At 44.2% G+C, this 24,559-nt stretch overlaps 1 protein-coding gene across 1 annotated transcript in view; it reads right to left on the bottom strand.

Moving 5' to 3' along the window:
• Positions 1-2,352: 2,352 nt before the first annotated feature.
• gfra4a (GDNF family receptor alpha 4a) overlaps positions 2,353-24,559 on the bottom strand; it is a gene marked incomplete at both ends in the record, with an annotated part of 278,845 nt that continues 256,638 nt past the window's right edge. The window contains 2 exons of the mRNA XM_080751113.1: positions 2,353-2,508; positions 7,360-7,550. Of these exons, the coding sequence (XP_080607239.1) occupies positions 2,353-2,508; positions 7,360-7,550 (347 nt within the window). The remainder of the gene's footprint in view (positions 2,509-7,359; positions 7,551-24,559) is intronic.

Raw genomic sequence — 24,559 nt, 5'->3', positions numbered from 1 at the left:
TGTGGAAACATTCTCATTCAGGGGGGGTCCTATTTTGGTCTGTATTACTCCTTTAAGTACTGTAATGTAAAAGAGTCTTTCCGATTTCCAATACTTTTACTTCTACCCCACTACATCTCGGATCCAAATATTGTACTTTTACTCCACTACATTTATTTGAACACTTTAGTACACTGTGTACTACTTTGCACATATAAAATATAATAATATAAAACATACATTAACCACTTGGGCTATTTGAAAATAGCCGATCTACTTGCTCAAAACGTGTCGTGAGCTTGTAGATCTGCTATTTTCAAACATTTTGTACTTTTACTTTTGGTACTTTTAAGTACATTTCGATGCCAACACTTTCATACTTTTACTCAAGTACATTTAGAATGTTTGACTTTTAGTTCGAAACTGTATTTCTGAAAATGTGTTACTCTATTTCTATATTGGTACTTTTACTCAAGTAAAACATTTGAGAACTTTTTCCACCACTGCTTGCGAGCTTGCGGATCGGCCATTTTTGCCAGGAGACACCGGCGAACACACACAACCGAGTATAAATCCGGCTACAACTTCTGGTTCACTCGCGTCTCCAGCTCAAAACAATCAAACAGATACGTACGGTACGGCTGCCTCACAAAGTAGTGTTGTGCTTTTACATGAAAAGAAAAAACAAAGTACTCCTTCCACCCACGTTGAAGCCATAAGGTTTCCTACAGTAGCAGGCAAACTGGCCTATAGTCTCTTTAAAGATGGGTCCATCATTTCATAATGTGTCAATATCCACTCCAATCCGTTTTCAGTCCGTTCTCCCTGTGATGGAAAAACATGTGTGTGGTGGTCACAAACTTCTGAATAGATATATAATTCTTTTTTCTTCCTTTGTGGCGAAGACCACATTACATAAAAATATATACTGTATACATCTTCTTCCCTTGTCATCATGTCACTGGCGGACATAGTGTTCCGCATTTCCACCCACTCCATAATATCCTTTGCCGTCGGTTTCATTCGACCTAAAGCTAATGCATTAAGATGCGTTCCAAAACGGGAGTATCCACTGAAAAAGAAAATTGTCAGATGATTGATAGCACGAACATGTCTCAACGTTTGAAAGAAAAAGATGTACTGTAGGTCCTTCTTTGACAGCGTCAACACTTGTACAACCTGACATCTTCGAGTATCTGACAATCAGTATGTTCGAGAAATGTAAATGATACACCCAAGTCGTAATTATTCCACCAAAAAATGGATACATAAGCATTTTGGAAATGGATAATCTTAGCATCTAGAACTTAAAAGCACTAGCAACATTATACAGTAAAAAAGACCTTATCGTGACATGATTTGATAAAAGTGTGTGCTTCTAACGGACATTTGGGGTTTTATCGGACGGTAGCAAAGTTAACCTTTTTTATAATACTTTGAAATCCTAAAAAATATGTGACATTGAAACAAATAGCCAAGCTTCATGAACCATTGTGCTCTATGTGGACACGCATCCATCTCCATTCTTGCACAACACTCTCCCAGAGTTCATCTGAGGAAAGTCTTTCACATAGATTATTTTTCTTGGGGGTTTTCTTCCTTTTTATTTATTTTTTATTTGTTTTTTTTTACATCAAGGAATGTTCTAGGACAAAAAGAAAAAAAGAAAAGAAAATCCAGGTCTTTTTTTTTGGGGGGGGGGAGTTTCACCTCACTGCATCATCAGTACAAAATAACACTCTTCTCTCTCTCTCTCTCTATCTGTCTGTACACCTTCCAACAAAATCCCATGGTCCCTTTCGCTGTACTTCAAAGACAGGCCTGTTTTCAGGATGGACAATGTCTTGTGTTTACATAAAGTCTGCGTGTGTGTGTGTGTGTGTGCGTGTGTGTGTGCGCGTGTGTGTGTGCGTGCGTGCGTGTGTGCGTGTGTGTGCGCAAGTGCGTGTGTGCATGTTCGTGTGTGTGCGCGCGCGTTTGTGCAAGTGTGAGTGTATAGGGTTCTTTATTTTCTCTTCTTCAGGGCCAGAAGTGGGGAAATTGGAATTCTCTGAGTTTCCTGGTAAAATAATTCCCCTGGTAACGCAAACGCAGCCTCTCTTGTCAACTTCCAACGGGCTTCCACGGGCTTACAATACATCCACGGTGAGTCAAAAATTCACAAAGAAAAGGAGATAACTGTGAGTTGTGAAAGTAGGGGAAAGAGGGGCAGGGGTTTGGGGGGAGAGGGTTAGAGCAGACAGATTGAACCCTTCCTCGTCTCTCCCTGTTTTCATCAAAATACAAACGGCTCTCCCTCCCTCCCTCCAACCCGGCCCTCCCCAGGTCTGTAGGCTTTGTCAATGGAGGCCCCGGGTGGCGAGGAGGGCCTGCTCACTGGCAGGCCAGCATCAGTAGCAGGAAGAGGGCGTGCAGGGCCCAGCCCAGGGCGCCGGAGAGACGCAGGGGCGCGGCGGCGCCGTCCGACAAGCCCGGGGAGGGAAGAGTGGAGTCTTCCTCGTCGCCCCACAGTCTATCGTTCTCGTTGACCTGCGGGAGAAAGCGCAGACGTACACACGGACTCAGAAGGAACCAGAAGACACACGCAGACATGCGTCGGTTTTGTTTTGCGTTCTTGCAAACACACTCATTAACCCATTTAGGCTTAGAATTATTGAATGCTTTAACTATTGAAAAAATAGCAGATCTACAAGCTCGCAGCGCGGCACCGAGTGCCGCGCTGCGAGCTTGTAGATCTGCTATTTTTGAAAAAGTGTGCAAATCTTTGAATATATGTATTTTTAAAGCGAACATTTGTAACTCATATTTTGCTTCAGGGGGGGTCCCTGGAACTAGATATTTTGAGATGGGGGTCCGTGGCCAAATAAATATCAGTTTGGGGGTCCTTGACATGAAAATGTTTGAGAACCAATGACATAGTAACTAACCTTAACCCTAACTGAGCTCCAGTTAAGTGAAAAGGACCTTTTCTTTGACGATGGCTGGCCAGATTGCTGACATAGAAACATAGGTTTTTCAAAAAACCTTAGAAGGATTCAAAAGACACTTATAGAATCGTGTCAAAATTCTAATTTTCACAATTTTTCAAAAATAGCAGATCTATAGATCTATATCTGCTGTTTTTCAATAGTTAAAGCATAAAATAATAATACACTATAATGTGTACCCGTTCTAAACGGGTTTAAAGGGGTTTGACTCATAGCAGGAAGCCATCATTTAAAATATGAGCAGCGGAGGATATAGCCCTGGCCCCCACAGACGGCTTTGTGAGCAGCACCCGCACGGAGATAAAGACTGAATTTCCCATATCTGACCTCGGAAATAAGATGAGCTCCGCCGGTGAGGACACTGTCACTTATCAGCCCAGACGCAATTTCACAAGCGAGGGACGCCTTTTCACCGCCGCGAATATGCACAAAGAAGGTTTTCAATTACCTTGGCTTCAAGTGCAAATTCTGTCCCCAGCCGGCCTCCGTCTCTGTCCATCCTTCACTCTGAAAAGTTTACTGCTAAAAAGCTCTCGCCCCCACAGACATGGAGTCCACACTCGTCAACTTCTTACTGCACCCTCCAATTCTTTGCTCTCTCTCTCTCTTTCTCTCCCACTCCCCCTCAGGCTGCTCTGCACCTGTGTCTTCCTATCTTCCCTATCTCTTTGTCCCACAGACGTGCCTGGTGTTCGCCGGCGGTGGGGCTATAATCGTTCACAGTGGGAGAAGCCTGTGACAACACTCAGGGATGTGCTGGGCCCCTGATTCAGCCCGGGAAAAAGAGTTGGAGAGGCCCTCATTGCGCGCTATAGAGAGATCTCTCTCTATAGCGCTGCTGCTGCTACTCAAAGATTTGCCATTTCAGATCATGACAAGTGACAAGCCAGTGGGCCAATTACATGAGTTATATTTCGTCGTTGTCGGGTGGAAACCTTGTATGTCCAAAACCGTTTGTTTTGTATTTATCATTTAAAAAATTAGTTAAATTCAAAGTGAAAACAGCCGATCTACAAGCACACAACGCCTCGCACCGCGAGGCGTTGTGTGCTTGTAGATCTGCTGTTTTCACTACTTTTGTGCGACGGCCTTGTATGATGAAGCAGGGTTTTGCTTTGCGAAAAAATGTACACATTTGAAACTCGGAGATACGAGGTTTCTGCCCAACAGTGACGATTTACTTTGTTGGCCACCCAGCCCCCAAAATGGAACGAAGGCCGACATTTTATTTTAATTTTTTTCCTAACGGCCGGCCTGGACCAGACCGGGAATGAACCGGCCGTTCGGGAGTTGTCCCGCTTTTCCCAATGGCCAGCACGTCCCTGCCTGTGACAACACCGAGCGAGTCTCCCTAGCCGCTGTCACCCTGCTCCTCGCGGTAGGGCCGTCTTCTCTTTGTGGCTCGTCATGCACTGGTCTGGTCTCTGCCCATTAAGGCGGCAGTGCATCACCAGACAGAGCTGAAAACAAACTGGTTCTCCTGCTCTGCCTAACGGAGTGTTGAGAGGAACAGCGCCGTGCTGAGAAAAGAACAGGAGCGTGAACTTAACTGTTGTTAATTTACTTGTCCAGGCTGCTTTTAGTAGATCAGTCACAAAGATGGATGGTAAATAAGCCTTTCTCGCTACTGTGCACAAGCTCACTGTAGCTGTTACATGAATTGTACAGCAGTGTAGTAGTGGTGAAAACATTATTGAGTGTTCATTTTAATCTACAGTACATATCGTGCCAGGTGGGAGTGATTGCTACATACAGATGTGCCGTTTCAAATCTTCAGCGTTTCATGTACTTTTCCATGCATTTGTTTCTGGAAACACTTGTTTTCCAAGGTTCTTTTCACTGTTTAGCCTTGCTCATTCTTCTCTTTCGTTACTGAAAACAAAAGGCACTTTTCAACGCCTCTTTTCATTGGAAATAAGAATCTGAACAGCATTTACATAACAACACCTTTACAAATGCCCTCCTTGGTCCCTATTAATGTTCTACCAGATCCCTGAAGATCTACTGTCTTGCCAATGGCAGGACTTGTGAAGCTTTGAAAATTGTTTTTTTTCTTCCATTTGTGAAAGTTGAGTCAATAAAAGGAGACTATGTGAAGTCTCAATAGTCCTGTGAATAAGACGTATCTGTCAGATGTATCATATTCCATTCTGATCGGCTATAGGTTAGCTTCCAAATTTTGCAGGAGTGACCAGCTTTGCACAAAATGGCACAGATCATGAAGGCACACTCACAGTGGGCAGAGGAAGACTCTCCACCCATCCACATTGGCCTCATGGTAGAGCTACAACGGCCCCCTTGAAGGTTTGTCCAAAAATCTTTTAAAATTACAGCAGAGAATTTGTTAATCCAATTCATTGCTCCCTATGTCTATGACACATTGTGTACACTGCTGTTTGTACCCTGCTGGCTCACCTGCCAGTGAGGAGACCCCACACATGAGGACAACCCTCCCCACGTCCAGTCGTGTTCATTTTTAGACACTCAGCCAAGCCGGATACATCAAGGTTCATTCAAAGACTCTGCGGTGGTGCGCAGGCACTTTACCCCCACGGATGTTACTCTGTATGAATATTTAAATAAATATAAATATGTAAATATTGCGTGGTGAGTGTTATGTAGGCTACTCTAAGCACTATATGGACATTACACTATGTATGCAAATGAAACATTGCAATGGATTGACTAGGCAGCACTCGCTACTTTTCTTTTCCGGTTGCGAGTGCTGAAAATGGAACAGCATTTACTGAAATATCAACGGTGCCAAACAGGGTCAGTCACAGAAAGTCAGAGACATCATTACCTACGCGTTCCGCGTCTTTCACGCCTTCACGTTGCCTAGAGACGCATTCACGTCATGGTCCTGGGGTCCCTTTTGGAACCAAATAGAACTTTATGGGTCTGTAACTCAGTGAACAAATAGAACCAAATGGACCCGTTCCATTTGTACTCTAGTATTTTAACATGGATTTTATAATATAAATTATAATATATTAAATATATATATATATTATATATATATTATATATAATTAAATGGGTGTCTGTAGCCTAGTGTATTTAGAAATCCTAGTTCTAAGTTCAAACATTAGCCAAATTGTAAAATAAATATAAGAAATAGGCAAACATTTTGAAAATAGCCGATCTACAAGCTCACAGCGCCCGAAAACATTTTATTGGGGACTCATAAAACCTTTCTGGGACCCATTTGAATGACCACCTGTGGGTCCCGGGACCCATTACTTTGAAAACCTAGTAACATCACTGGAAAGTATTCGTTTTCTATCTAAACAATATATTTTAATGAGCGCGTTGTCCTCCACTACAATTATTTGCAAACGTGAGTTACTAGTTACTATATAGATTTTGATTATTATTACAAAACATAATAACCACATCAGCCACATACATTTCGGCCATTTGAAAATAGACGATCTACAAGCAATCTGCTATTTTCAAAAGATTTTTATACGGTACATTTGAAAACTTGAAATGGGACTCTTTGTAGGCTACTTTTACTTTTGGTACTTTAAGTACATTCTGATACCAATACTTTTGTACTTTTACTCAAGTACATTTTAAATTCCAGGACTCTTACTTGTAACCGGGTATCTCTATATTGCAGAATCGACATTTGAGTACTGTTTCCACCACTGCACCTACTCCTGTACAGCACCTGAGATTGTCCAGCCCTTGCAGCAGGCTTGACGAAACACAGGAACAATGTCTCCTCTGTGACGGCTTGCAGGTTCACCGAATGTCACACTGAGACATGCAGTACAGCACAAGGGCACAGCTGTACATGTGTCAAGGTTGTTGTTGTTGTTGTTGTTGTAGCCGTGTCTCTGCCAGCCTCACCTGCCGGGGTGTCACACCAAATTCTGGGCCCTGGGTACAAGGATTCACTGCGGGCCCCCCATGAATGTTCTTCATTATTTTGTGCTTTAACTATTGAAAAATAGCAGATATACAGTACAAGCAGATATACAAGCTTGAAGATCTGCAATTTTTGAAAAATCATGAAAAAAAGTCTGAATGTTTGAATATTTCAAATCCTTCTTTTTTTTTTTAAACCTATGTTTCTCTTTGGTGCTCAAACCTTTTCATGTGAAGGACCCCAAAATGATATGTATTTGGCCACGGATCCTCATCTCAAAATATCTAGTTCCAGGGACCCCTCCAGAATCAAAATCTGAGTTACAAAAGTTTGCTTAAAAAAAATACATATATTCAAAGATTTGCACACATTTTCATGACTTTTCAAAAATAGCAGATCTACAAGCTTGTATATCTGCTATTTTTCAACAGCTAAAGTATAAAATAATTAAGGCCCCTCCACCTTGGGGCCCTAGGAACTCAGTCCCACTCCCCCCCCTTGTGACGCTCCTGCTCACCTGTGTGGGTATCTGTGCTCTCAGGATGTTCTGCTCCGTCTCCATGGTGACGCCAGGGCTGGTGGTGGTGGTGGCCACAGCCAGGTGTGGGATGTGGTTGTCTGAAGCCGGGCTGCTGGGGCCGGGCACGGCTGGCTGACCGGCGCCCGTCTTCACATCTGTCCCGTTCCCGAAGTTCAGGATGGCCTTCTCTGGAAGGCAAACAAACATGTGGAGAATGATCAGATGCATCGTGTGGAACACAAGAGGATTGACTTTAGATCAGTAGTTCTGTTCTGGTTTATGACATTTGGAAATGTATATCGTCGTTGTCGGGTGAAAACCTTGTATGTCCAAAACCGTTCGCTTTGCATTTATCCTTTTAAAAATGATTCAAACTAGTGAAAACAGCCGATCTACAAGCACACAACGCCTCGCGGTGCGAGGCGTTGTGTGCTTGTATAGATCTGCTGTTTTCACTACTTTTGTGGGTGGCCTTGTGTGATGAAGCAGGGCTTTACTTGGTGAAAAAATGTACAAATGTGAAACTTGGAGATAAGTTTCTCCCCGACATTGACGATATGCAGTCCATAAAGTTTGGAACCGCTATTCAGTGTTTCTCAAACTCTTTCATGTAAAGGGCCCCCAGATTAATATGTATTTTGGCCACGGCCACCCATCTGAAAATCCCTATCAAGTAAGCACAAAAGGAGGAGCGCACACCTAAGTTGGTGAGGTGCTGACCACGCAGATAATGTCAATGGCTGTGATGCTGCCCCCCCCCCCAAGCAGAGACACTAGCAAGGATACCTTGGTAGAAAACATGAAGAAGTGACCTATTGATATCGAAAGATCTGAGCTTCCTCAAATGAAAGAGTCGAGACTGAGCTTTCTTGAACACAGAATCTGTGTTCAGCTTGCTATTCAACATGACTGGTGTCCAACATGACACCAGTCATCGGTGACTGGTGTCTTAAGACACCAGTCATGTTGCCATACCTTAGCTTTTTCTGAACTGACGCCACTGTCCAAGTGGACACCAAGATACTTGTAGGACTGGACTTGCTGGGTCCCAACCCTCTAGTTGATAAACTGAATTATATTATACATAAAGTATCAAAAGTTACCGTTATGCAGAATGTCCCATTACGCGTTTTCAGATCTACAAGCTCACACGTTTTCAGGTTTTTGGATCCACAAGCTCACAACGCGTTGCCACGCGACGTGTCACGAGCTTGTAGAAATTATATAGGGCAGGTTCATATTATGGTTTATATTATGTTTTGCAAAGATAATCAAAACCTCCAAAGTAACTAGCAACTAAAGCTTTCAAATAAATGTAGTGGAGTAAAAGTACAATATTTTCCTCTGAGATGTAGTGGAGCAGAAGCAAAAGAACAGAACACTGGAAATACTCCAGTAAAGTAAAATCGTACTCGAGTAAATGTACTAGTAGTACATAGTTACTTTGCACCTCTGAAATTCACCAGATGACATCCACATTCGTATGCTCCTGTCATCCCCGCGTTGATGTGGAAATCTGTATAATTTCCACGTCAGCCGTCTGCCCTCTGTTTTGCATTTGTTTCTCTGACGTTTTTCGATGAAAGGTTCTTTGTGATAAAATGGGTCACACTGGGAGTATATGAATGGGCATGGCTGTGTAATTATGATAGGATTGTGACATGTGTGGCCAACCCAGCCGCCTTTAACTGACTCTTAGATATCGTCACTGTCGGGCAGAAACCTCGTATCTCCAAGTTTCAAATTTGTAAGTTTTTCGCAAAGCAAAGCCCTGCTTCATCATACAAGGCCGTCACACAAAAGTAATGACAACAGCAGATCTACAAGCACACAACGCCTCGCGGTGCGAGGCGTTGTGTGCTTGTAGATCGGCTGTTTTCACTAGTTTAAATCATTTTTAAAATGATAAATACAAAACGAACGGTTTTGGACATACAAGGTTTCCACCCGACAACGACGATATGCTGGATGCACGCTTAAAGTCAGACTGAGACACTAGCATTTAGACCAACATGTAATAAGAAATTTGAAGTGAAAATTGAACATGCCTGTATGCCATGGAAATAGCTTGACAATACTTCTCTCTGTAATAGAATTACAATATTGAATAATGGAACTGAATTCCATTATCTTCACTGCATCGACAGTCACTTGCAAACAAGTCTTCGGCTCATGTTACACAAAATGTGGTCTGAAAGTGAAAAATGTGGAATTGCATTATTCTGTTGCTTCACTGTGCCTAAGAATTTTACATTACATTTTATAGCCATGCACCTATTCTTAAGGACCGGACAGTTTCATATGGTATATACATCCGTTAAACACATTAATACATTCATGAACCACTTTTTCGTTGACCATGGTCCCCCAGGGCCCAGCTAGCGGTCTGTACTTCCCTCCACATTCCACAACCAAAGAAAATGGGAGTGAGTGGTGCCCTAAGCGCACACCGGGTACACCAACTATAAAGATAACCAGTAAGACTCCCTAATCGGGAGATAAGCGACCGTTGGTCGCTTATCTCCACAAATAGGCCAAAAGTTTGTTTTACCAATTATCAAGACATACGGGCAGTTGACAGTTTGCCATGGTTACTCATTGAAGTTGAATCTCCATATATGGAGATAACCTACGCATCACACTAAGTCTGACCTCACCAGCCCATATTTGGGCATGAGCAACTTATGTCTCCATATATGGAGATATGATGACATCACACAGTCCTCAGCCGATGATGTGGCATGATGTCATACAATACACAAACGAGCCCTACAGTATAAAGGGGCAATTCTTGCCAGGAAAGAAGCATTTCTTCGACTCAGACCTTATCGCCAGGGTTGGCTTATAGCAGCTGTCGGTAGGACCATATATGGATTCTGTTAGTGTGGATCTCCTAACAGGGCATCATCTGGGATACAATCCCTTTTATGCCCATATATGGAGATCCCTAACAGAATCCCTTTCATGCCCATATATGGAGATCCCTAACAGAATCCCTTTTATGCCCATATATGGAGATCCCTAACAGCATCCCTTTTATGCCCATATGTGGAGATCACTAACAGCTAACATAATCCCTTTTATGCCCATATATGGAGATCACTAACAGCTAACAGAATCCCTTTTATGCCCATATATGGAGATCCCTAACAGAATCCCTTTTATGCCCATATATGGAGATCCCTAACAGAATCCCTTTTATGCCCATATATGGAGATCCCTAACAGAATCCCTTTTATGCCCATAATATGGAGATCCCTAACAGAATCCCTTGTATGCCCATACATGGAGATCCCTAACAGAATCCCTTTTATGCCCATATATGGAGATCCCTAACAGAATCCCTTTTATGCCCATATATTATGGAGAAATCCCTGCTCTGAGTATCTGACATCAGTGTGATGTCACCTGTTTATGCCCATATATGGAGATCCCTGCTCTGCGTATCTGGTTGCTATGGTAAACAGTTGGTTGCTAGGGTAAAAAAACATGGTTGCTATGGTAAACAGTTGGTTGCTAGGGTAAACAGTTGGTTGCTAGGGTAAAACCATGGTTGCTAAGGTGGTTGCTAACGTACACTAACAGACCAGCAACAACAGACTGTTGCCACAGCAACGTACACAAAGGTTTGTGTACACATGTGTGGTGATGTCATACTGATGCGGAGATATGAGCAGGGCAAAGGTGTGACGTGTGACGTGTGACGGACGGACGGACGGCCGGTGGAGGTTTTCATAGTAAACTGCTCCCTGACGGTCGCAACAAACTATATTGTTCACCACTGTATTTCATTCATAGTCAGTGTGAACACCATCCAGGGACGTGCTGGCCATTGGGAAAAGCGGGACAACTCCCGAACGGCCGGTTCATTCCGGCCGGTCCAGGCCGGCCATTAGGAAAAAATTAAAAATAAAATGTCGGCCTTCGTTCCATTTTGGGGGCTGTGCGGCCAACAAAGTAAATCGTCATTGTCGGGCAGAAACCTTGTATCTCCAAGTTTCAAATTTGTAGATTTTTTCTCAAAGCAAAGCCCTGCTTCATCATACAAGGCCATCACACAAAAGTAGTGAAAACAGCAGATCTACAAGCACACAACGCCTCCCACCGCGAGGCGTTGTGTGCTTGTAGATCGGCTGTTTTCACTCATTTAAATCATTTTTAAAATGTCCCTGGTGAACACCATCCATCCTCGGGACCACCATCCATGAATCCCTTACATGGGATCTCAACACCAGTCTAAAGATCAGAAAATCCCATCAGCAGCTCTATTTCCTGCGCCAACTCAAAAACTGTCTGGTTTGGTCACACAACATCCCAGGACAAGACTCAACAATAGAGGGTAGTACGCATCGCGACGCGTTGTGAGCTTGTAGATTGTCTATTTCCACTATCAATGTTATTTTTTAAGTAGAAAGTTGATAAATATGTCAGTAATTTCTTTGTATATTTAATAAGGCTGGGACTTTAACGGATTAATTGCGATTAATTAATTAAAGAAAATTAACGCGATTAAAAAAATTAACTCATTTTAATCGCACTTAGTTTTTGCACCACAGAACCTTCAGTTTCGGGCATACCGATCATAGCAATGCACCAACCAAGAAGAGACAACAAACGCAAAGGGAGAAGTAGCCGATCAGAGTAGATAGATAGATAGATAGATAGATAGATAGATAGATACCTTTATTATCCCAAGGGGGAAATTCAGTTGTCCAGAAGTAGCACAGCAGTATACAGTTATTTACAAAGTTACAGAGACGTAAGAAAAGATAGATAAGAGGGAAAAAAACAAAGACAAGAGCAGTACAGTACCAATAAAGAGAAGGTGCATCAATAGAGGGGGCGAATAATTGCGACCGTAGGTCGCATTTACTACCAAAACCTCCACCGGCTGTCTGTGAGTGAGTCCGTGAGTCAGTAAGTCCGTCACACTTTTGCCCTGCTCATATCTCCACAACCGTTGCCCCCATCCATGCCAAATTTTGCACACACACTCCTTGACTGCCAAACTACAACCTCCAAGGACCCCCAGAGCCCCAGGGACCCCCAGGTCCCTGGGGGACCCCCAGATGTAAAGAATGACCAAATGTGCTCACACGTCACACGTCACACTTTTTCCCTGCTTATATCTCCGCACCCGTTGACCCGATCCATGCCAGATTTTACACACACACTCCTTGCCTGCCAAACTACAACCTCCAAGGAGCCCCAGGGAGGGGACCCCCAGATGTAAAAAATGACCAAATGTGCAAAAATGACCAAATGACCACCCCAACGGGGCTGCTCGCGGGGAATTCCCGGGGACCACCGACTCCTGGTGCTCCAGAACGGATGCAAAAGTGGTGGCGCCCCCAGTGGAGGACCCCCTGCCACTGCAGCGCACATAAAATGCCGTAACTCGGGCTAGGAGCGTCCGGGAGAGCCGGGGCCGGTACCTATTCGTCCGCCAAGGCAACGCGGAGACCCCACCCCTCATTTCTCACATGGCCCTATTCTAGCGCCACCTTCAGGCCGATTTTTAAAACACATTTTTGGACACTGCTCCTACAGTTTTTGCCCTAAAATCACGAATATCCCTACACAGCATGTCTACACTCATGTCATCAACATGGATCAGGAAGATTTTGGAAAAACAAATTTTTGCCCTATTTGTGGAGATAAGCCACCTACGGTCGCTTATCTCCCGATTAGGGAGTCTTACTGGTATATAAGTATATATACATAAAGTGTCTTGCAAAAGAGACCATAGCAGTCAATGCTAGTTAGTGAAACAAGTATCTCACTGTCATTGTTATACAAAGCAAAAATACTCAGAAACTACCAACACTAACAACCTAATAGTGCAGTGTCAAAAATCAGTGCGAAAAAAGAAGAAACTAGGAAGCGTGTCACCGCAAGGCGCACATGAGCACTCTTCCTGGAAGGTCCTTAGAGGTCAAAGTCAAAACAGCAATAGTTCCTTAGAGGTCAAAGTCAATACAGCAATGGTTCCGTAAGTCTAAGTTAGGAAGGGAGACCTTTTCAAGCGTCCGTTATGTGTCTCGTTGTACAGCTTAAGGGCAGCCGGTACAAAAGATTTTCCTAATCTCTCACATCTCCGTACTGGGTAGGTAAAGCGGTCGTTTCCTCTCTTACTCCAGTAACTGGTGATCTCTAGATGGAGGGGGTGGGAGGTGTTCTCCAAGATGGAATCTAGCTTCTTCGCAGTGCGCACCCTGGTTACTTCCTCCACCCCCTGCAGAGAGGACCCAACGACAGAGCCTGCTTTCTTCACCAGTCTGTTTAGGTTAAACGTGTCACCTGCTCTGTTGTTGCCACCCCAGCATGTTATACCAAAAAAGAGGACACTTGCCATGACAGACTGATAGAACATCTGTAGCATCCTATTGCACACCACAAACGATCTCAGTCTTCTCAGGAGGAACAGCCTGCTTTTCCCCTTGCTGTGAATCGCCTGCGCGTGGTCCGACCAGTCCAGTGAACTATTCAGGTGTACTCCGAGGAATTTGTAGTTATCCACGAGCTCAACCACCTCACCGTTAATGGTGCTTGGCACCGGGGGGACTCTCTTGGAGGTGCGGAAGTCCACCACCATCTCCTTAGTCTTGCTTGCGTTGAGCTTGAGATGCTTGAGTGCTTTGCTTGGCGCAGTGGATGCGAAATTTAGATTTTAAAAACTCACTTGTTGATTCACTCGTACAACAAAATGTGTTTTACTTGAAAAAAAATGCTTCTCAGGTCAAATATCGATGTGCGATTAAAATGCGATTAATTGCGATTAATTAATCACAGAGCCTGTAATTAATTAGATTAAAAACTTTAATCGCATCCCAGCCCTAATATTTAAGTTATGTGTCATACCTGCCATGTGCAACTTCAAAGCCTAAAAGCCAAACAGAAATGTAATTGTCAACAACAAAAACACAATTCAATCGTTAATCGCAATTATTTGAGTGACAATTAATCATCATGTAAAATGTCATATCGTGACAGCCCTATCCACAAGAATAATTAGGAAGGCAAATAAAATTATAGCAGACAACTCTCATCCCGCTCACTACCTCCTCAATCTCCTCCCATCAGGCAGGAGATATAGAAGCATTATATTATAAGCAAAACATCCCGCTTAGAGACAGTACCTACCCCATAGCTATTAGACATCTGAACTTGCACTGACTGGTTATGCACTTATGTGGCAATATACTGTTTATGTATATAGCACTTTAAAATGCTGCTGGGGATTGTTTCCCGTTGTCTCCTCTTGTGTGTTTATGGATGTTCGTATATGTGCACTCTCCTTGTTTTTGTTTTTGTTTTACGTTTGAGAGTGAACCAAGACAAATTCCTATCAACTATGTTGACATGGCAATAAAGTTATTGAATCTTGAATCTCTTGAATCTTGAACACTGCTATCCACTTGATTTTTCAAACTATACTTTTATAGTTATAGTTACAGTGCTCAGTGTGAATGGCCCTTTAGGCTGCTCAACAGTGCCACTTGAAGGTAGGTCACCCAGCGGTATTGCAGCTGTTGAAGCTGTACTACATTCTTACACATACAGTACATACATACAGACAGACATAGACAGAAAGACAGACATACACACACACACACACTCTGTCAAATGTTGGAGCGGTTGGTACCACACAACACTTCACAACTTAACCCGTTGCAATGTATTTTGAGTTTGTAAATCTGCACATTTTTCCCAATCTATGATTTGTTTGACTAGCGCTGTATTTCCTAAACAACCATGAATCGGCACAATACTGTATGTGTAGAATTATGATTTTCAGGTATGATCTTCCAAACCTATGTTCTTTTTTTTATCATATATGTTTTTCAAAAATCGGCCTCCTGGTGGCGCTATAACAGCAGGCCGAGGTGAAATGCTCTGGCGCCCAGTTCCTCCGGCCTGGGTGGAGACGAAAAGCAGGCGAACATTTCTCTGTACAAATACAGTGTTCTCTATTTTGATGTTCACTGCTCTCAAAGCAAACACAAACAAACAAAAAAACAGAGTTAATGAGCGTGTGTAAAATGGGGTATTATTTATAAACCTGGAAGGAGAGGTAGAGAGGTAGCTCTACGGCAGCTCAGGAGCTCAAGTAGCCTGCTTATGATAAAGAGCCTTTACTGTTTTTGCCCACAGCCGTACACAGCCAAACTGAAGGCACGCCTCCATTCATGATAATTAGCAACTACTACAACCTGGCAAATACACTGAAACTCTGAGTCATTATTGAAATTGAAATTCCCAGAGGAGCTCGTGATTTGTCGATGAAAGCTACATTCGTAGCTTTAATCATGTGAAATATATATATTTCTTATTAATCAGATTTAGCCGTGTGCCTGTGGTTTGTCAAATCTTAGTAGTGTTGCCTTCAAACAACTTTTTATGAGTTCCAGTAAATACAACAGAGAGAACTGAACTGGATGGGAAAAACAGTGAAAACCTATCAATTTTGTCGCTCAGATTGCTCTAATGCAATTTGTACTTATACATACTCTCAAAGTTAAATTACTTGGTTTAATGTTTTACACCACATTCAGAATGCAAAAACAAAACAAAAATAACACAGACATACGCAATTCATAATGTAGGTACAGACACTACCAGAGATACTCAGTATTTCCATGTCAAAGTCCTCCAAATCTATACACACTGAGCCTCAGACCCCCATTTGAAAATATTTTGTGGCAGGGACCCCATAAGTACATAATCCTACACGTATCTATACTGGTGGGGAGATAACAGTGGAGAGAGTGCAACTTACTTTTTTCTCAAACCTTTTAAATTTCAAGTCTCCCCTCAACTCTGACAGAGTACAATCTAACCAAACGGACCTGTTAGGGTTCATTCAGTTCCAATTTTACACTGTCAGAGTTGTATGGGTCAATTTGAAACCTCCTTAAAGGAACGCACAGAGTCCCTGGAATCCACTGTGAGAACCACTGCTCTAAGCTAACTTTTGAATAATAATGAAATTATTCATTTTGCTGGGGAACCCCTTTTAGGACCCCTGGGGTCAGTCCAGCTCCAAATCAGCTCAAACAGAATCGAAAGTTCAGAGTTAATTGTGGTTGATTGTGTACACGTGTGCCTCGTCGTAATGATGGAGCACCTCTTGCCTCTCTCTCGCCACCGCCTGATCGATATTCAGGAAATACACGAGTGCCTGCCAAAATGCGTTACTCATTCAATCACAATGTAGCAAACTTGTTATTAAATGTTTTAATAAAGGGACTGGGAATAAAGCACGACAGACATGCATAGCCTACAGCATGTTAAAGCCGTTTAGAATGGCCCGGACGGCTTAGCTTATCCGCTAGTTCGATTCCCGATCCCGTCAACCTTTTCCTGCGTGTCACACCGCATCTCTCTCTCCCCAATATCTGTCAACCTACTGTACTGTACATCTAAGTTCAACTACAGTACGGTACAGTACAGTACACCATCATGCTTGCGTGTTCCTCTTCAAGTGTCGTCCGCTCATCTCTTTCTCCATCCGTCTTTTACTTGAAGACAACCAAAACAGAGACACAGAAAGAGGTTGTTCAAGTATGTCTGTCATGAGTGTTTTTGTTTATATATACTAGACTTGCCGGGGGTGTGCACAGTATATGAGGGATTGAATTTAGGAGTCTCAAGACAAGGAGTAATGTTGGAGAGAACCCAGATGTATGAGTGATCTCGGTCAGTCATCTCCAAATTTGGGCACTGTTTCAACATGCAAACGGCGGCGACGCAAGTCGTGCAGTACAGGCGTCGGTATCAGTGATGTCAGAAATGTGGGCACTATTTCACCCGTTTATGCCCATATGGTGTTCCGTGTCCTTTGCCCATGTATGGTGTTCCGGCGGACAGACAGACATTACTCGTAATGGACCAACTAGTTATTACAGACTACACAAAATCACTTATGCCCATTCTGCGGATGAAAAACAAACAAAAAAAGATTCTGCATGCTAACATCACTGACACTAAACAGTGTCGCCACCATGGTAACAGCCGCATGCTGAAACAATGCCCAAATTTGGAGATCCAGCATGCTGACATCCTCCATGGTAACAGCCGCGTGCTGAAACAATGCCCAAATTTGGAGATCCAGCATGCTGACATCCTCCATGGTAACAGCCGCGTGCTGAAAGAATGCCCAAATTTGGAGATGAGCACATGCTGACATCACTGATACTAAACAGTGTCACCGCCGTTGTAACAGCCGCATGCTGAAACAATGCCCAAATTTGGAGATCCAGCATGCTGACATCCTCCATGGTAACAGCCGCGTGCTGAAACAATGCCCAAATTTGGAGATCCAGCATGCTGACATCCTCCATGGTAACAGCCGCATGCTGAAACAATGCCCAAATTTGGAGATCCAGCATGCTGACATCCTCCATGGTAACAGCCGCGTGCTGAAAGAATGCCCAAATTTGGAGATGAGCATGCTGACATCACTGATACTAAACAGTGTCACCGGCGTTGTAACAGCCGCATGCTGAAACAATGCCCAAATTTGGAGATGAGCGTGCTGACATCACTGATAATAAACAGTGTCGCCACCATGGCCGTCGGTCTGCATGCTGACATCATTCTCTGACGTCATAGTACTGACATCACAGACTAATACAACGGGTATTGCACAACTGGACGTCAATGGTGACTGTTCTGTCCAACGGGCACCTGGGTTCTCCAACATTACTTCTGAGCACGGCCTGGCTGTAGCACGGCCTGGTATAACAGCCTATCTTTAGTGTATAAGAACAAACTGCATAGCCAAATTAAGATCTGTGCTAAGATTATTGGTAGGCCGGTTGAGGTGGTGTTACATTCCTTTAAAGATGCCCAGACCAAGAGTATGCTTAGACCGGCACAGAGTATCTCCTCTGACCCCTTGCATGTTCTAAATGAGGAATATCAACTATTGCCCTCCATGAGGCGGTTCAGAGTCCCATAGTATAAGAACAGATTAAAGAACTCTTTTGTACATCAGTCTGTTCTGCTTTTGAACCAGAATCGTTGAACCACTGGACATGTTCTTTTTGTTCCTTGTTTGTCTCTGTGATGTCTTTCGTTTCGTATTGTATTGTATCTGTCTTGTCTGTACCTTGAACGGTGACGTCATGTGACGCAAAAAGAATTTCAGTGTAAGCTGACAATAAAGCTGTATCGTATCGTATCGTATCGAGACGCCTACATTCAATCTCTCATATACTATGAGTGTGCATACGCCCCGGGCACAGGATACGTTTTTATTTTATTTTATCCACTGTCAATGAGTAACCACCCTGTCACCTTCCCATGACCCCAATATATACTGTAACCCAAACCAAAATCTCTCCAAGAAACTCCACCACCCTATTGCTGTAAAACTCACACGGTATGACTTGAATGGAATAGTACAGTGTGTGCATTCAGAAATGGTATAAAAAGATGTATAATTCATAGTCAAGCGAATTCACATGGCGTGATGCCATCCACAGGACATCCATCATATCTCTCAGCCATACATCTACATCCACAGCCCCAATGACTCGGCGATCATGTGACAAATGAATATTCCAAACGCATTCATTTTCATTCTGCTAATGGGATACTCAGTGGCAGCTACTTTTCCATGAAAGTCACTTCAATTAAAATATGCTCACATAGAAGACATGAGTGAGAGATTCGTCAATTAACATCGCCACAGCTTATGCTCTATGATGGATGCAGGTGCTCTGACGCACGCACGCACGCACGCACGCACGCACGCACGCACGCACGCACGCACGCACGCACGCACGCACGCACGCACACACACACACACACACACACACACACACACACACACACACACACACACACACACACACACACACACACACACACACACACACACACACACACACACACACACACACACACACACACACACACACACACACACACACACACACACACACACACACTCTGTTCCGTTATTCCACCCGTGTCCAGCTTTTCCAGGGGAAAGCAAGTCGGCGGGTTATTATTATTAACCCATTTAGGCTTAGAATTATTGAATGCTTTGACCAGTGAAAAATAGCAGATATACAAGCTCACAGCGCAGCACCGAGTGCCGCGCTGCGAGCTTGTAGATCTGCTATTTTTGAAGAAGTCGTGAAAATGTGTGCAAATCTTTGAATATATGTATTTTCAAAGCGAACGTTTGTAACTCAAATTTTGCTTCTGGGTGGTCCCTGGAACTATATATTTTGAGATGGGGGTCCGTGGCCAAATAAATATCAGTTTGGGGGTACTTCAAATGAAAAGGTTTGAGCACCACTGACATAGTAGTCAGACTAACTGAGCTCCATTTAAGTGAAAAGGACCTTTTCTTTGACGATGGCTGGCCAGATTTCTGACACATAGAAACATAGGTTTTTCAAAAAAATCTTAGAAGGATTCAAAAGACACTTATAGAATCGGGTCAAAACGATTTTTCAAAAATAGCAGATCTACAAGCTCGCAGCGCGGCACTCGGTGCCGCGCTGTGACTTGTATATCTGCTATTTTTCAATAGTTAAAGCATAAAATAATGATACACAATATAGTGTACCCGTTCTGAATGGGTTTTAATGGGATTTCAAAGCCTGAGCAGAGCATCTGGACGTGACACACTGCCATTGATTTCTCCCAGGATCTGAGGATCATAACACATTGATCTACGCTCAACAGGTAAGGAGATGTTTGGCTTTCCCCCACTGTAATGGATGGAGAGAGAGCGTTGAACTCAAGGCCGATGCATACTCCACTTTTAGAGACAAATTTATTTCAGTTCAGCTCTGTCTAAACTACAATATGACGTCATTCAGAGGTTCTGGGGGGCCGGGTGCCATCATTAATTCGGCTGTTAGGTTGCTGCCGAGATTTTGTGACTCCCCAAACCGAACCGAGTCTCTAAAAGTGCATTATGCAATCTGCCCTTACCCCCTTCAGTGACATGACAATACAACATTTGAAATTCTATCCCATAAATCACCTCAGGGACATTTAACATTATAGCGACCGCTAGGTCGCAGTTAGTATGAAAACAACCAGCTCATGTCCGTGAGTGAGTCAGTCACGCCTCATGAAACGCTCGTGTCCTGTCACGTCTGTGGAAGCTGCAGGGAGGCGGCACAGAGCCATGTGAGTGTGTGTGAAAGAAGCAATACAAGGAAGACACCTTCCAGCAGGCCAAGTACACGAAACGCTGTAAGGAAGTTATCCCCCTCATTTTCCCTCGGATCTATTATGCCAACTTCGACGACGACAAGTTTGTGCCGTATTTAGAAGCTTTGTCGACCTGCCGGTCGCTAATCGCCATTAGCGCATTTCACTTGTTATAATTATATGAGCAAGACAGACTGTCAGTAAATGTGGATTTATGTGTACTTATTTGTGTGTCTATATATATATACACACACACACACATCCATCCATACATACATATATTTATATAAAGAACATATGGACCTTTTTCCAGAGCACTGCCGTGTAGCCGCGGTGTCGCCATGCGAAGCAGCGCTGCTTGTCACCGCAGCTATGGTTGCCGCTCTGAGAACTCGGTCTATACACACACTCACATATATACTGTATACATACACACGCCTCGTACACACACACACACACACACACACACACACACACACACACACACACACACACACACACACACACACACACACACACACACACACACACACACACACACACACACACACACACACACACACACACACACACACACACACACGCACACACACACGCGCGCACACACAGTGTGCTAATGGCTGTTGGACCAGCAGGCTAATGGCCCTGCAGGTCATTAGCAGCGCCGGGACAGGTGGAGCAGTGTGCTTGCGTCTCACAGGAACGCGCACCGTTAAAGCTCTGCAGCGTGCATAGCAGGGACCGCTGGCAGGCTGACTGATGAGACGGGGAGAGAGAGAGAGAGAGAGAGAGAGAGAGAGGGGGGAGGGTGGGCCGTTTCAGCTGCTCGCCACAGTGGTCCCGCCGCCCGCTGACACGCGGCGAGATGAAGTGCCAATTGATATCTTGGCAGTAAAGCTGTTGTGACAGTTTCCTTTGTAAATGTTTGGACGTGGCTGTTTAACCCATTTAGAACGGGGTACACATTTTGCGTGTCATTATTTTATGCTTTAACTATTGAAAAATAGCAGATATACAAGCTCACAGCACGGCACCGAGTGCCGCGCTGCGAGCTTGTAGATCTGCTATTTTTGAAAAATCTTGGAAATTAGAATTTTGACCCGATTCTATTAAGTGTCTTTTGAATCCTTTTATGTTTTTTTTTGAAAAACCTATGTTTCTATGTCAGCAATCTGGCTAGCCATCGTCAAAGAAAATGTACTTTTCACTTAACTGGAGCTCAGTTAGTCTGTTCTTGAGTGACTACTATGTCAGTGGTTCTTAAACCTTTTCATGTGAAGGACCCCCAAAATGATATGTATTTGGCCACGGACCCCCCATCTCAAAATATCTAGTTCCAGGGACCACCCAGAAGCAAAATTTGAGTTACAACCGTTCGCTTTGAAAATTCATATATTCAAAGATTTGCACACATTTTCACGACTTTTTCAAAAATAGCAGATCTACAAGCTCGCAGCTGTGAGCTTGTATATCTGCTATTTTTCACTGGTTAAAGCAGTAAATGGGTTAAGCGCGCCGCCATCTCTCCCATCTCCCATCTCGTCTCGCCCACTTCCCTTCAGCTCCCTCCCCGAGGGAAGGCCCCGCCGCAGCGAGTTCACCACCGCTTCTCCTTCCCACCCGGAGCGTCGCCGCCGCCGGAGCAAACACATCCTCTGTTGATTACAGCCGGGGACCGCGGAGAGGGCGTTCCCTGGAAGAACCGTGTGAGTCCATCCCCGTCTTCCCCGTCCCCACAACACACACACATTTTCCTTTTTTGGTCCAACAATCATTTCAACTCACAGAATACACAAAACAAATTTAAAATAATTGGGGGAGGGGGGAAAGTGCGTTTAACCTCCGTCTGTCCTCTGTTGTTTGTTTATTCATTTATTTTTCTCCCAACCCCCCTCGACGCACTCGAGCTTTCGAAGGAAAAGACAGGAGAAGAGTCCAGAGCTGACTGCCTTGACTGTCTTCTTTCTGCATAACAATTTGCTTATTATCGCTGTGATGAGGAGGTAAGTGCTACCACTGACAGCTGTTTTAAACAAACACAAACACACACACACACACACACACACACACACACACACACACACACACACACACACACACACACACACACACACACTTAGAAAGGGATGTTTTTAACACCCCCCGCTTCCTCCCTCCTCCGGTTGCAGAGGGCTGCGTTCTTCCCAGCACTATTCTCTTTCTCTGTCCACCTCATTAGTTTGCCGGCAGCAAACCAAATTACACTCAATTATAGAGTCATCAAAGGGCAGCCGAAGTCCTGTCTCAGCAAGCAAGTAAGCAAATGGGGCCCTAGCGCTCGAAAAGAAAAACCGAGGGGCTCGCCCACAGGAAACAAACGCCAGCTCAACTTGTTAAAACAACAAAATACCGCTGAAGGAAAAGGCGAGGTTGCATTTTAAACGACAAGAAACCGTGATTTAGTTGTAAAAAACAGGAGCCATTGCCTCGGCAGGAGGCGCGTCAGACGTTCCCTTTATTAAAACATTTAATAACAAGTTTGCTACGTTGTGATTACGAGAGTAACACATTTTGGCAGGCACTCGTTTATTTCCTGGAATATTGATCAGGCGACGGTGAGAGAGAGGCAAGAGGTGCTCCATCATTACGACGAGGCGCACCTGTACACAATCAACCACAATTAACCCTGAACTTTCGATTCTGTTTGAGCTGATTGTTAAGGGGAGCCCGCGGGAGCCGGACTGAGGCTCCGCCAGCGTGACATTTGCGAAAACTGAGGGTTTTGACTTCCTGCCGCTCACAAGGAGAGCGGGTATAAGTAGCTCCACTTTATTTTGCATTTTTACTTTATTATGACAGACACTAGAAACAACGGCAGATAATGCATGAGAGGAAGGCTCTGGCGGGATAGTTGGGTCCAGGGGGTCCTGAAGAGGTGGACAAGGTGGAGGAGGAGGGATGGGACGATTTGAAAATTTCATATCACGATTATTGTGACAAAAGAAATCGCGATTTACGATATTATCGCGATAATCAAAATCCATTATCCTGGGGCGGAACATTTGCTAAAATAAAGAGCAGATCTACAAGCTGACAACGCGCCACAGTGCGACACGTTGTGAGCTTGTAGATCGGCTATTTTTTGGAAAAGACATTTGATAGAGAGTGAAAAAAAGACTGTATCAAGTACGTCTACTATAAGTAGGTTTTACCAATAGAGGGTTTAAATGGTACCTGGGTATACAGCTCGGCAAATAAAAGGTGAATCGATCCCAGTGCATGACGGAGGACGATATCACGATAAATTAAATCTCCACGATGCGATTATCCTGAGTATTTTTTATCACGCTAAACGATAATATTGCGTATCGTCCCATCCCTGGTGGAGGCTGAGCATCCTCTCCACAGGAAGCGGCAGAGGCGTCAATTGGGTATGGCAAGCTATGGCAGCTGCCATACCTTGGCTACAGGGGGAAATAATAAAATGCACTTTTCATTGTGCCTGTTGCTAAGGTATGGCAACATGACAGGTGTCTTGCACACGCGCGAGGGCGCGCGTGCAAGACACCAGTCATGTTGCCATACCTTAGCTTTTTCTGAACTGACGCACAAGGCTGCAGGGTGCTGTCAGCCTCTTGGTCGTCACTTCTGCACTTTGGGCAGTTTGGTGTATTTCTGTACCCTGCAGCCTGCATACATTCTGTGTTCAATATACAGGTATATATGTCACCGTTAGATAGAGAAACGGTGAGATAGAGAAACGGAGCGCTTGGAGTGCCGCACGGGGCGGAACAAGCGGTCGCCACAACAACGTCATCCAGGCGGAGCTGCTCGATTGTCCACGACATTGCAAGCGGCGCGAAGGCCAGCGGACCTTGGTCCTGCTCTTCGCCCCCGAGCGCCGCAGGTGCGAGTGGCCGCGAAGAGCGGGCCAGGGCCGCGCGGCCGGCGGAGCGCCGCGCGAGTTACGAAGCCGTGGTGAATGCAATCGTTATATTTATGCCCAGGCCGTAAGGCCTGGGCAAGCCCACGATAA

Source organism: Nannobrachium achirus, assembly GCF_963921795.1.
Source record: "Nannobrachium achirus genome assembly, chromosome: 20".
In the NCBI taxonomy this organism is placed as follows: Eukaryota; Metazoa; Chordata; class Actinopteri; order Myctophiformes; family Myctophidae; genus Nannobrachium; species Nannobrachium achirus.
This window is presented reverse-complemented; position numbering and strand designations above follow the sequence as displayed.